The 14699-nt window shown below is 36.0% G+C and overlaps 1 protein-coding gene across 2 annotated transcripts in view; it reads left to right on the plus strand.

The window, feature by feature from the left end:
• Positions 1–2647: 2647 nt before the first annotated feature.
• Positions 2648–14699, plus strand: part of LOC132297411 (exocyst complex component SEC10b-like) — a 39076-nt gene continuing 27024 nt past the window's right edge. The window contains exons 1-9 of one of the 2 annotated variants that reach the window (XM_059794915.1): positions 2648–2782; positions 2991–3092; positions 3332–3565; positions 3652–3726; positions 4161–4262; positions 4402–4452; positions 4536–4641; positions 8514–8633; positions 9713–9804. In XM_059794915.1, the coding sequence (XP_059650898.1) occupies positions 2991–3092; positions 3332–3565; positions 3652–3726; positions 4161–4262; positions 4402–4452; positions 4536–4641; positions 8514–8633; positions 9713–9804 (882 nt within the window). In that variant the 5' untranslated portion in view covers positions 2648–2782. The remainder of the gene's footprint in view (positions 2783–2990; positions 3093–3331; positions 3566–3651; positions 3727–4160; positions 4263–4401; positions 4453–4535; positions 4642–8513; positions 8634–9712; positions 9805–14699) is intronic. The other variant, XR_009479228.1, reaches the window with a different exon arrangement.

Raw genomic sequence — 14699 nt, forward strand, 5'->3', positions numbered from 1 at the left:
GTAATGCACAACCGTCCCCGAACCTGGTTTCTACCAACCCTAACTCACACTTAAAAACTGCTAACCGACTTTACCTAGGCAAGATTAAGTTACTATCCCTAGCTCCAAATCCGGCAATCAATTGGGGCCTAATAATCAACTTTTCACGTCTTAAACCGGCACGCGCACCCTCTAGGTCAAGTTAGCACTGGACTCGCAAAATCCGGTTTATTTTATAAAAATTCATTTCATGCCTTTTCTCATTCAACCTTCCGCCATGCTATGCATATAATTTGATTTCATTAATTGCACCTCAATTTCTTTCGCATAATAACAATGGCATAATCATGACATTCTCTAAAAGATGAGCACATACATGACATTTTCTACAATATAACCACATTCATAGCATTCTTCATTTAATTCAATAACAAACATGCTCTTCATAAAAATCACATCATCACAACCATGCTAGCATTCATATTCCAACTAATTTCATTCTAGAGCAATATTATACACCTCGTTAACGTGGAAGAGAATACAATTTCACTTCATTTACTAGCATGCTTTCACATATCAACACATCACCACTTTAGTTCATAATCGCACATTTAAGAATGAAGTTAATTGAAATCATAGCGTGAATACTCAATAAAAGACAAAGTTTGAAGCATCAGAAATACATACCTTAAGTGTGCTAGCTAAACAAGTCCTAAGGCTAAGCCAAATTCAAAATTCCCCAAGCCCTAGCTTCAATGGTCTCAGAATGTAGCATTTGCCAAGCTTATCAACTTCTCCTTCCATGGCTTTAGCAAAATCGTAACCTAAACCCCTCAAAAATGGCCTTAAAGCATTGCGTATATAGATATAAAAAGAGAAGAAGAAGAACTAGAGAGAGAGCCTTGACTGAAAATGGGAAAGGAAAGGGGAATGGTTTGGTCTTGCATTTGAAAGAGTGGTCCAACACTTGCCAAGTGTCAATAGTTACTAACTCTTTGGCAAAGTTACTCCTTTGCCCTTTCCCTTCCAATGCAATGACATCTATATCCCCAAAATATCTACTTCAATGTATAGATATATATGCATATGTATATGTGTGTGAAATATTTACAATTCCCCTCATTTGAAATGAGAAAACCGGGAGAAGTTCCCGAGCCCGAAAGTTGTCCCGAGTTTCGAAAAAAACTCTACAATTAATCCCGTCACTTGCAATTGGCTTCAAAAAAATAAAAAAAAATATTTCTAAAACTCTCGGCTTGATAAAATGACTTAAACGGCCCTCGGGGCCCGTATGGCATGTAAAACGAGGCACAAAGAATAAATAAAAGAAAAATATAGCAAAATTCGAAAAAATCCAGGAAATTACATTCACTCCCATAATTTCTTCTTAAATTGATTTGCCCCTGTAATCACATCGGAGGTAATGGACATCTACGCCCAACATAAAGCCTCATTTTCGATCGTGGACCAATTTAGAATTCGGATAATCGGTTGTTGTGTGGAAGGTTGGGAGTTACTTGATCGAGAATCTGTGGGATCGGATAAAGTTTGAAAATGATAACTAAGATTGAGAAAATAGAAGATGAAGTAGCTCGAATGGTAAATAGTAGAGATATGTTAGATGTGAGATGAATGGTGGTTGGAGTAGGGGTATTTATAGAAGATAAATGAATTTTTAAAAGTTTTTTTTTAAAAATTGATTTAAATTTTTTTTTTTAGCCATTAAGGCACTGTTTGTGTCAGCCAAGCAGTGCCTTAACTGCCACAAGTGCAGGTTGTGGCAGATTTTTAAAAATTAAAGCAAAAAAAGTTAAAAAAATTAATTTTTAAGGGAAAAAAAGGTTTTTAAATTTATTTTTGTTTCAAATCAATTTTTTTATTGGACAAACAGTGTATAAGGACTATTATTTTTTATTAAATGAATTTTATTTTATTATTTTTAAAAAAGAGCCCAAAATAACCAATATTTGAGGGTTTTTTTTTTTTTTTTTTTTTTTTTTTTTAAAAGCCAGCGTCAAAAACATGCCATTTGGCAAAAAAAAAAAAAAAAAAAATTGCGATAAGGCTAGGGCTTGTACTTTTGTGCGAGTCAGCCTGTGAATCATTCTGGGACCGCTCGGTGTATTTGGGCTCCCAAATCGCGAAAATTGGGTTTAAGAGATAAGAAAGTGCAGAGTCCCATTTCTTTATATTTGGTGACCAATTAAAATCATTTTCCTTTTCTTAAACATTGGTTCCATAAAATTGCAAAAAAAGCCAGCCTTCATTTCTTACTACAAAATCTCTCTCTCTCTATGAACAATATTATTGGTAGTCAGGGGAAAAAAAAAAAAACGATATAATACTATAAAAGAAAAAAAAAAAAAAATTAGTAGGGGCAATTGCCCCACTCTCAAATAGGTCCGTGCCAATTGGTACTTTTATAATCCCATGAATGAATTATACCAAACTAGAAGGTTAAAAGAAAAGAAATTTAGAGTAGATTTTGTTCAAATTTGAAAAAATAATACAACAAAAGACTAGAAACGTTGAATTGGCATAAACCTTGAAATTCGGTGCACGAGAAAATATTATTTTGAAACAAGTACTAAAAAGTTGTCAAAAAAACAAAGAAAAAAAGTAATTTTATAAGGAAATTTTATGATTATCTAAAAATATAGGGGTAAAATCATATTTTTCATTTCTTGAAAAGATTTACTATAAATGGGACCCAAGTTTCAGTTTTGTTTCTCGATTCGGATGCAACAAGAATTGCTCTCTCTCGCTCTGGTATCATCGTTTTCCGACTCCGGCAGATATAATTGTACGTACAGATGAAATAGATAAATAAATACATACTCATATATATTTATATATATATATGAATTTTTTTTGGAAACTAAATGGAATAGCTGTCCTGTGATAGTTTGATTCAAATTTGAGCCAAATAAGATGAATATGTATCAAGTTTGTTATAAATTTGTTGTACTTACTTTGTTTAAATTTTGATTTTTAATTTTCTCGTGAATCAGATGATGAAATCGAATCGTAGAGATAGAACCAGGAGTTCTAGTACTGATGGACTTTCATCTATTAATTCTACTACCCTTGAGCTAGACATAGACGACTTCAAGGTAAGGGTTTTATATTTTAATTAATTAATTTATTTTTTTGTTGGGATCAATTTCATGTTTTTATTTGTGTGTGTGAGTGAATGTATGTTTTTAATCCTATGTTCGTAAGTAGTAGGTAGGTAGCTAATGTTGGTATTATGCTTTGCTTGCTATTTACCAAAAAATTACCATTTGAAAAGATTGATAAAGATCTATTTATTTATATTTACTTTTTTTTTTTTTTTTTTAATTTAATGTAGGGGGAATTTTCATTTGATGCATTATTTGGGAACTTAGTGAATGAGCTCCTTCCATCTTTTCAAGAAGAAGAATCAGAGTCGTTAGATGGACATAGTAACATTGGTGGGAATGATGATTTACCGAATGGGAATATGCGAATTCCGCCTGATTCAGGCCCTTTATTCCCAGAAGTAGATGCTCTACTGTCTTTGTTTAATGATTCTTGCACAAAGTTAGTTGATCTTCGAAAACAGGTATTAGTTAGGACTTGGGAGGGACTTGATGTGATCAATTGCGTGAACTCGTTAACCAAAATTTGATTTATTATGTTTTGTTAAAGATTGATGGAAGACAAAATAATCTCAAGAAGGAGGTTTTTGTTCAAGATTCTATGCACCGGAAGACACTTGGTGAGGTGAGTTAGTAGACAGCATTTATTGGTTACTTCCTCCAATGAATAGGAAAAGTTAAAAAGCAATGTGTAATTTTTTTGTTTTTTTTGAATAACAGCCTGGAGGGGGCACAAGTTTCTTTATATTTTAAATGTATGTGGCTCACCTTTTCAGGAAAAAGTTTTCAACACTAATTGTTGTGCTTTTTTAGAATCATAATTCAATCAGGAGTACTTGGGAAAATCTTTGGAGATGAGGATTGTTGCGTCTTATCTTTTATTTTATTGACATTCATTGCTTATTTCTTTCTATTCGCCCTTGATATCACTTTCTAGTGTAATCATGTTTGTATTTTTACAAATCATTGGAACTACATTCAGCTATGGACTGTTTTGGAATATTTGCTTGTTATTAAGATACACTTTCAGTTACATTTCATGCTTATGTCAATGTTCAGATAGAAAAAGGTGTAGATGGCTTGTTTGATAGCTTTGGACGTTTGGATTCACGTATTTCAAGCGTTGGGCAGACTGCTGCCAAAATTGGAGATCATCTGCAGGTAAAGTTTGTGTAATGATCTGATTATTTAATGCTTCAGACCCCATATGTACTTAATGTTTATCGAATTGCTGGGTTGCCTCATTTTTTTGGGCTACATGTGATCCTATGCTTTAATTTATGTTAGTCTTTCTCATCAGAGTGCAGATTCTCAACGTGATGCTGCCCGCCAAACGATAGACCTCATAAAGGTTTTAATATTATCATTGACTGTAACATGTAAATTGAAATAGTTTTCTTATATTTTCTGATTCTATTTGGTTGAATTTTTCAGTACTTGATGGAGTTTAATAGCAGCCCGGGTGACCTAATGGAACTTTCACCATTATTTTCTGATGATAGTCGTGTTGCTGAGGCTGCTTCAATTGCACAGAAATTGCGTAAGATGGCATTATTTTCTAGGAAAGCTTTACAGTAGTGCATTGTATTTATTTATTTTTCCTGAATGTTGTGATTTTTTTTTTGACACAGAATAAGACCTTAAATTACATTACAAGAAGTGGACTTTGACAGTAGTGCATTTTCATTTCGTACAAACTTGTCATGATAATGTTTATATTAATTGTTACTCGTTATACCAGGATGTTTCTTTTCCCCCTCTCTTACTACTTGAATCACTGGGCGAGAAGGAATATTCCCAAAACCGTGGCTATTGAATGACTTCCTTGTCACCTTGCTAAGTTGTGATCTTTCTTCAATTCTTGGTACCTATTACTTGTGCTAAGATGTGTGAATCCAGTTTTCCTGTTCCACCGAGTCCATGTTCATATCTTCCTTCCTTCTACACATTTCCAACGGCCATTGTTGTTGTGACCAAATCTCATGATAATGTTTATATTAATTGTTACTCGTTATACCAGGATGTTTCTTTTCCCCCTCTCTTACTACTTGAATCACTGGGCGAGAAGGAATATTCCCAAAACCGTGGCTATTGAATGACTTCCTTGTCACCTTGCTAAGTTGTGATCTTTCTTCAATTCTTGGTACCTATTACTTGTGCTAAGATGTGTGAATCCAGTTTTCCTGTTCCACCGAGTCCATGTTCATATCTTCCTTCCTTCTACACATTTCCAACGGCCATTGTTGTTCTGACCAAATCTTATCAAATGAGTCCTCGTTGTCCCATCTTTCCAAACTCCAATTTGCTCATAATTTTTTGATGTTAGTTGATGAATTAAAACATTCTTGTATGGAGATTATATTTCTCGACTTATCTATTGCTTTTGCATGCCGACAACTTTAATTCACGAAGTTTGGTTTCTCATTTCGCAGTCATTTGTTTCTGTTATTTTACTCTTTGTTCCTATTTGTTTACCTTCTGTTTGAATGGAATATGTTTTATGAAATTGTGAACTCAAGCAGGTAGAGGGAGAGAGATATAGGATGTAACGAATAAGAACTCAAAGGAGAAAATAAGGTTATAAGTTTCAGCTGATAAATTTTTTTTTTTTAAAACTTAACTCAACTCAACAAAGCCTTTACCATTTGCTTGGGTTGTTAATCCTCTTTCTCCAATCAGCTTAAAGATCCAACTCGAGCTAAAAAAGGATAATTGATGCTTTTTTGATTGATAAAACAAATATAACATAATTGAAGAAGTGAAAACAAATTCACATGTACCCAGTGACGGAATTAGGAATTTATTGGGGGGGGGGGGGGGGGCACTTTCCTACTAAAATAGAAATGCAATAACGGTGCAATAATCAAGGTTCAAACAATATGTCATTATTTGCAAACAATTACAGTATAAATTTTTTAGAAGCATAAAATAAGGTCATTAAGTTTTTAAGATTTCAATAATAAATCTAAAGAAGAAGAAGAGCAAAAAAATGTATAGGAAGAGAAAAAAAAAAATGGTACTGCACACATATCATTCATGAGTGCAAGAAGAATAAATTTTAAGAAGAAAAAAGAGAGATCTTTGAAGGGTAAAAAAATTAGGGTGTGATTGAAGGGGGATGCAAAGATTTTTTTTTTTTTTTTTTGAAGGGAATCAAATAAATTTGAAGAAGAAGAATAGTAAAAGAGAAAAACAAGAAAGAGTTGGAGAAATTTTTAGAAAACGGAATTTTTTTTTTTTGGGGGGGGGGGGGATGGGGGGGAGGATTTTGTAAATACCCACCATTCCATACAACAAAAGTAAAAAGGTAAAAATAAATTGATGGAGCCAGCCAGGGGCTGAGGTGGCTCTGTTTCTGCATGTACCTACACTAACTGTTGTAGTAACCAACTTTATTGGATGCCAGCTCCTTCAGTATACGGGTATACTTGGAAACTTACTTTTTATATTGTTCTTCTAACAGAAGCAGAATTAACTCTTGCAGAAAAGCATTTATATGTTCCTGGTAGACGGTTGTCCTTTTTTTTCTCTGTCTTCCTCTTAGTAATCCTCTTTTAATACATTACATTCTTGCTTATTTCGAATTCATTCTCTATCTTCTTCGAATATACTACATTCACGCTTCTTTATTATCATATGCCTGTCTTTTACAGTAATTGAGACTAAAACATTACCATTTCAAGGAATTCATGATTTTTGCTTAATTGTTCCATGTGAAGCTTCAGTGGTTTTATAGATCAGCCAACAAAGAGGCTGACTTATGGGCTTAGAAGATGCTGCTTCTCAAAATATTTGAGAGGGTATTCTACCCTCCTTGAATGATCTTTCATTGAGTTCAGGCTCCTATGTTATTATCCTTCTTTTGTTTGGTTCATCTTGTTCCCTCGTTTGGATGGATTTCTCCTTCTTCCTCTTGTTTTATCATATTTCTATCAATATTAATTTCATTTGTTATTTCTTGATAAGAATGAACTAAAAACTGAAACCATTTATTTTGTAAACAAAAAGGGGCAAGATCTTTCTCTTTCTTCTTCTTCTTTCTCTGGGAAGACAATAGTTGTTTCTACTTTTAATAGATCCATCAATATGACTGGTATTAATATAGAAGGAATGATACTTGTTTCAAATTTAAATTTGGGTGCAGCAATATGTTGTGAAACGTTGAATGAGTTTCACATTCTTAACATATGATGTTTGTAGAGATATTGTTTGCTTCCTGCAACTACTCTTTTTTGAAGATTTAATGGAGGAATCAGTGGAGCAATCCTTGAGTAATTGATGTAGTTTCCTATTATTGAAGATTTGCTATTATTATAGGAATCAGTGGAGAAAAATCCTCTTTGTTTCCTATTTTCCCTCTTTTTCCATTCTCATAATTTCTTCTCCTATATAGAGGAGCCTTCACCATTGTATTGTGTATGAGTTGAGAGATAATAATAGAAGATATGTAGCCCTTTGGGCTTTGTGTGTCGTGGATGTAAGCCCCAGTGGCTGAACCACGTAATATTTGTGTTTTTCTTGTTGAATTTCTCTTCACATATGTTTTATACTTTACAACATGGTATCAGAGCCTAATTTCTCTTCCTAGGTTCGGACCCCTATTTTGGGGTATCCCTTAGCATCCGAAATGTTGCTAAGGGTTTCTCGGTACTATTTGTGACTTGCTTGGGCTTCTTGTGTTCGGTAGCACTGATCTTCGCCTATGCTGTGTCTCTAGCAGTTTGTATCGACTTGTTTGGGCTGCGGGTGTGTTCTGTAGCATTGTCTTTGCCTTTGCCGTGTCTCCGGCAATTTTTGTTTGACTTGTTTGGGCTGCCAGTGTGTTTAGTAGCATTGTACTTCGCCATCTCTCATCTCTCTTCATCATTCGCACTTGCTGCTGCTCGTCATCTTAATGGCAAGTGGGCATTCATGCTCAAACTTGAGGGGCAGTATTGAAGATTTAATGGAGGAATCAGTGGAGGAAAATCCTCGAGTAATTGATGTAGTTTGCTATCATTGAAGATTTGCTATTATTAGAGGAATTAGTGGAGAAAAATCCTCATTGTTTCCTATTTTCTCTCTCTTTCCATTCTCATAATTTCTTCTCCTATATAGAGGAGCCTTCACCGTTGTATTGTGTATGAGTTGGGAGATTCTCCTATATAGAGGACTCTTCACCATTGTATTGTGTATGAGTTGAGAGATTATAATAGAAGATATGTAGCCCTCTGGGCTTTGTGTGTCGTGGATGTAAGCCCTAGTGGCTGAACCACGTAATATCTGTGTTTATCTCGTTTAATTTCTCTTCACATATGTTTTATACTTTACAACAATTTGCATCTCCATAATTTTTACTGCAACACTCTAATGTTCTCTTGAGAGCTTTCGCAGAAAAAAGTAAAATTTTATATGCTGCTACTGTTATTTTAGGGTCATTCGCTGAAGAAGATGTTGGAAGACATGGAATATCTGGACCATCAGTTGTGGGAAATGCATCTGCAAGAAGAGGATTGGAAGTTGCGGTTGCTAACCTTCAGGAATATTGCAATGGTTTGTTATTGCGGCTTCTAAACTTCAGTAATATTGCAATGTTTTGTTATTGTCTCTTGTTATTATTTAGACTCTAATTGAACCAAGGAGAAAAAAACTGGCGCATGTGGATGTGGACTTGAAACAAAATCTACCTGTTGTGTTTACATAAGATTTCAAACATGAGATAAGGAAGATTCAATTTGATTTTGTTGGCATTACTGAAGGTAGTGGAAACAATATTTTAATTAATAGATGGATCTTGATCACATAATTTTAATCGAATCAATAAGAACATACCTTAAACGATTTGTAGATCGTTTAATTGATGAGAACACTGTGGATTTATTTTCAGATCTCACTTAGCAGCTCAAGCATTTCGCCTCCTACTTGATCACATTGCTCTCCTTCGACTTTCCTCACTATACTGCTTCACAAATTAGGGAGATGGTGGCCTTCCTCTTTATCAGTCAATAACGTGAATTTCAAAAGTTGTTTGGGAGAGCCTATGCGTGGGATCTTATAGGAACTATCTCTCTAGCTATGACCCTCCCTAGTTCTCCAACTTAGAAACAAATTAGGAATAGTAGTCCTAATTGAATTATTGCATATATATGTCCTAATATGTAGGGAATAAAAGCCTATTGTTGCAAATATGTCCACTAACATATTTACAAAGAAACACTAGGGAATAATCTATTTACAACTGAGTCCCATTCTATCACTTCTTTGCTAATAGGTCCTTTCACATGTCTTTATTCCAATAAAAGCCACAAGAATTTCAATAAATGTTCGATAATTTATATATTTAATTAATATATAAAATATCAGCTTTATCGATGAACGCTTCATCAAATTATACTGGTCGGATTTAATAAGACCAATCCATTTAAGAATTGCTGGAATAACTTCTTTTCTCATTGGAACGTGAGGATTCCATGTTGACTATTTATATGTACCTTACATAATAATCAGAGTGCGAACATTCAGGATTTTTAGGAGGTTAAGTGCCTCTTATGTCCCTCATATATTTTAATGGTAATTTTGGTATTTCAAGGCGGTGTGTAATTGAGCTGTTTCGCCTTTTGTTGCTTGTGTAGAACTGGAGAATAGATTGTTGTCTCGATTTGATGCAGCATCACAGAGAAGAGAATTGTCTACCATGGCAGAGTGTGCTAAAATTTTATCTCAGGTGATTTACATGAAAATTTCATTTTTGCCTTTGTTTAATAGGATTTACTATGGTTATATATTTAGAAGTTCTGTAAATTGCATGCTAGGGAACCAGAAACATGTGTTAAATATAATGGCACATGTATCATGTTATCTGCTGATAGTTATGACTGGTGGCAGCCAGGGGATAACTTAGCAAGTGCTTGGTGACAAAGCTATGACAGCAAAGCTATGTTTGTGCATTTATCAGATGCACCATTTGATACTCATATTATCTGGTTTAGTTGAATACTTGTTGGTATTAATGTACGGATCTTTATCTATGTTGTCATCGAGGAGATCAAATGCTTGTAGAAGCTTTTGTTTAGAGTTTGCCTGCAACTACTTTACAAGTTTTTGATTGATCCGTATCCAGAATTTTGAAAAACTTTAATTTGAGCCTTTTGATGATCAAACCCAGGACATGGGAGGTCCAACTCTCTAATTCATTATTCCAACTAGGGGTGGCAAATGGGTGGGTTGGGCCGGGTTTGGGTTGAGTTGAAAATGAGTGGGTCAACATGGGTTAAGACCCATATTCAACCTGTTCAGAACGGGTTAAAAATGGGCGGGTTGAAAATTGGTAGGGTTAACCCGTTATGACCCGTGGACCCATTAATTATTATTTTTAATTATTTTGTATTTTTAATTTTTTTTTTCACCTAAGCTCCAACACTTCCCTGATACCTAATCTTATCCCCATTTCCAAAAACAGAAGAAAAGGGAAAACTGAAAAATAAAAAATTAAATAGAAGACGGTCAAAAACAAAAAAATCCCGCCTCCACCAGCAGTGGCATCAGGTGTTTTCCGGTGGGGGAAAGTTGAGATCGAAGTCGCGAGTTTGAGATCCAAATCGAGCTACGCCTCCGGCGCCGTGAGAGAGATTGAGATCCAACGGCGATGAATCAACCATCAGCGCGAGTGAAAACCCGGACGACTCCACGATATTACTCTGATCCGGACTCTAATTACAACTACTCTTCTTGATCCTCATCACATCTATCTTCTCACCACCACCGTTGTTAACGTTCCTCACACTCACCTCCTCCGACACCGGGAAATTAGTCCTGGCTTTGTTGCCGCGAAACTCCCTCGCGGCGGTGTCGTACGCCCTGGCCGCCTCCTCCGCCGTGTCGAACGTCCCCAACCACACATGGCTCTTCTTTCCCGGATCTCGAATCTCGGCGGCGTATCTCCCCCACGGCCTCTTCCGTACACCCCTGAAATGCACCTCTTTGGCGTTGCCGTTAAATTTGTCAAAAAATTTTAATTTTTAAAATTTTTAAATTTTTTTTTTAATTATTATTTTTTTTAATCATTTTTTTTCGAAAGGTTTTAAATTTTTTTATTATTTATTATTTTTAAAATATATATTTTAATTATTTAAAATTATTTTTTAATTATTTATTTTTTTTAGAAGAAATTTTTGGAGAGAGAAACTTAGAGAGAGAGGGATTGATGAGAGACAAATATAGAGAGAGAGGATTGTGAGTGAGAGAATTTTAGAGAGAGAAATGAGTTGAGTGCAATATAGAATAGATGTGTATAGTGTGTTTATTATGTGACGGGTGAAATATGAATCATATTTAACCCATCTTGACCCTCAAACTAAATATGGTTCAGCCATAACCATTAAAAAGCGGGCGGATATGGGCGGGTTGATGGTTCCTAACCCATTTTGCCAACCCTAATTCCAACCTAGATTCCTTTTTCTACTAAGGTCTCATCCTACCTCAACCTAAATATCCGATTGAGCTTCAATGAATTTTCGGCATGATCCTCCTGTTGCTCTTCATCTTTTGCATCCGATATTTTTATTGGTTGTAGACATACTGACTCAAGAAATTTTGTTTAACTAACAGCCCTACTTTTGTTCAGGAACTTGCCAAGACATGACTCAATATCCTAACACTTTCATTAGGTTGAGTTTCTAGATGAGAGTTTTTTGTTGATGAGTTCCTGCCTACTCACTGAGTACTCATGTTGTTTTGACAATTGAGTCATTCGTGTTTGAGTTAAAGAAAGCTTCAAGCAGTACACATTGACTTGTTTGTTGATGAGTCCTGTCTACTCACTTTGTCTAAGAAACAGCTATAAAGTAATGATGCATGACTGAGTACTTATGTTGTTAGACAATTGAGTCATTGGTGTTCGAGTTCAGGAGAAGTTCAAGCAATGCACATTTCTTCTTTTATGATTTATGTGGAAAAACAGATCACCAGAAAATCTGGGATTCTAGGCCCGGTTGACCCCAGGATTTGGATCCAATTTATTCAGAATTATTCCCTGAATAAATTGGAATGATTCCTTCCCATTTTAGTCTCTGATTCCAGTTGTTTTTACAGCTGCAAATCTTTGACTTGGTACATTTATTTCTTTCCTTATTTATAGCCTAGAGTGTAGCTGTCCTTTCTTGTATATATAGGACTTGTACAATCTGTAAACGATGAAAGAAATAGAATTCCCTATTCAAAAACTTTCCTCATGGTTTCAGAGCCTCCTTTGAGTTCTGGGTTCAGTTTCTTCTAAATCAGTCGGCCTTTATTGCTGGCTAACTTCCGACCACCATGTCTGAAGCAACCTCTGTTAGTACTTCGGAAAAGACTTCTAGTGGGCAAACCTCAGGGCCTATAGAAAGTCCTACCATTCAGATTACTACCCACAAACTCAATGGCCAAAACTTTCTTCGTTGGTCTCAGTCCGTGAAGTTTTTCATCAAAAGGGAAGATGGGACTGCTGGATGGATCAACGAAGGCACCCAAACCAGAGGAGCCGGGTTTTGAAGCGTGGGATGCTGAAAACTCTTTGGTTTTGTCCTGGCTCATTAACTCGATGGAGCCAGAAATAAGTCAGAGTTTCATGTTTTTTTCTACTGCACAAGAGCTGTGGGAGGCTGTCGATCTCACTTATTCGGACAAGGATAACGACTCACAGTTGTTTGATTTTAGGCATAAGATCCATGAATCAAAACAAGGTACGCAGAGTGTGACTGTCTATTTCAATGGAATGAGTCGTCTTTGGCAAGAAATGGACCTGTGTCAGGACCATGATCGGAAGAATGTGGAGGACAGCATGAAATATAAGATGATTCTTGAGAGAGACAGAGTGTTTGATTTTCTTGCTGGATTAAATGCTGAATACGATCAGGTTAGAGGAAGATTTCTTGGAAGGAAACCAATTCCATCTGTTAGAGAGGTTTTTTCTTAAGTTAGAAGGGAAGAATCAAGGCTGGCTGTGATGATGAATGTCTCAAATAACTCGGGTAATGAGAACTCAGCCATGGCTGTGAAAACTGAGAATGCCTTTTTTTGGAGCACAGCGAACCAGTAAGAGAAATGAGGACAAAGACAGACTATGGTGTGACTATTGCGACAAGCCACGCCATGCAAGAGATCATTGTTGGAAGCTTCATGGGAAACCGCACGGCATTGGGCGAGGAACCAGGCCTGGCAGCAACAACAACCAATCCAGCCAGCCCAATCGAGGTTATCAGGTAGCAGCTGACAACCTGAAGACTCAGAATGTGCAGAAAGGCTCGGAGACTACTATTTTCAGTAAAGAACAGTTAAATTATCTTCATAAATTCATGAGTCAATGCAGTACTAATCCTACACCTTCCTCTTCAGCTAATATTGCACAAGCAGGTAACTTTCTCACTGTTTTACACACAGAAACTTCAAAAACCAGCCCTTGGATCGTAGATTCTGGGGCTTCAGACCACGTGACAGGTTCATCCAGCCTCTTCAATACCTATTTCCCAGCCTCAGGACAACAGAAAGTTAAGATTGCAGATGGTACTTTATCATCAGTTGCAGGGAAAGGTTCCATAATTATCTCAAAGGATTTTGTTCTTGAATCTGTCCTACATGTTCCAAATCTCTCCTGCAACCTTATATCAGTTTGTAAACTTGCTCGAGATTTGAATTGTATAGTTAAATTCTCTTCTACTCATTGTGAATTTCAGGAACTGTATATTGGGAAGAGGATTGGCAGTGCTAGAGAAATGGATGGCTTGTTTGTCCTTGAAGAAGGCAGAGACGAAGAAGGCAAAGGCATGAAAGCTATGCAATGTGGGACTTTGAATCTGGCTAGCAAGAATGATGTTCTTTTGTGGCACCTTAGGTTGGGACAACCGAGTTTCTCCTATCTAAAAATGTTGTTTCCTTCATTATTTTCAGAGAAAAATGTTTCAGATTTCAAGTGTGAAACCTGTGAATTATCTAAGCATCATATAGTGCCTTTTCCAACTTTGAATTACATTGAGTCTAGCCCTTTTGCTCTTATTCATAGTGATGTTTGGGGACCTTCGCATGTCACGAATATTTCTGGTTCAAAATGGTTCATAACATTCATTGATGACCATACTAGGATGAGTTGGACTTATCTTCTTAAAGAAAAGTCCGAAGCAGCCCAAGTGTTTCAAACCTTCCATAAAATGATTGAGAACCAATTTCAGAAAAAAATTCAGATCCTTAGGACTGATAATGGTAAGGAATACTTCTCAAACATCTTGGGAAATTATCTTGCTGCTTATGGTGTTGTTCACCAAACCTCGTGTTGACACGCCCCAACAAAATAGGGTAGCTGAAAGGAAGAATAGGCAGTTACTTGAAGTGGCCAGGGCTTTTCTAATCCAAATGAGTGTGTTCCTAAATACCTTGGTGGTGAAGCCATTTTAAAAGCCTCATACTTAATCAATCGAATGCCTAGTCGTATTCTTAAGTATGAGACACCCTTGAACCAACTCAAGAAATCCTTTCCTTTGACAAAACATTTATTCTCTTCCTTAAGCCCTAAAATTTTTTGATGTTCTGCTTTTGTTCATAATCACAGTCCCAACAAAAGCAAACTGGATCCTAGAGCCATAAAATGTG

Source organism: Cornus florida, unplaced genomic scaffold (assembly GCF_030987335.1).
Source record: "Cornus florida cultivar Cherokee Brave unplaced genomic scaffold, ASM3098733v1 CherokeeBrave_3.0.0_Hap2_Chr01, whole genome shotgun sequence".
In the NCBI taxonomy this organism is placed as follows: Eukaryota; Viridiplantae; Streptophyta; class Magnoliopsida; order Cornales; family Cornaceae; genus Cornus; species Cornus florida.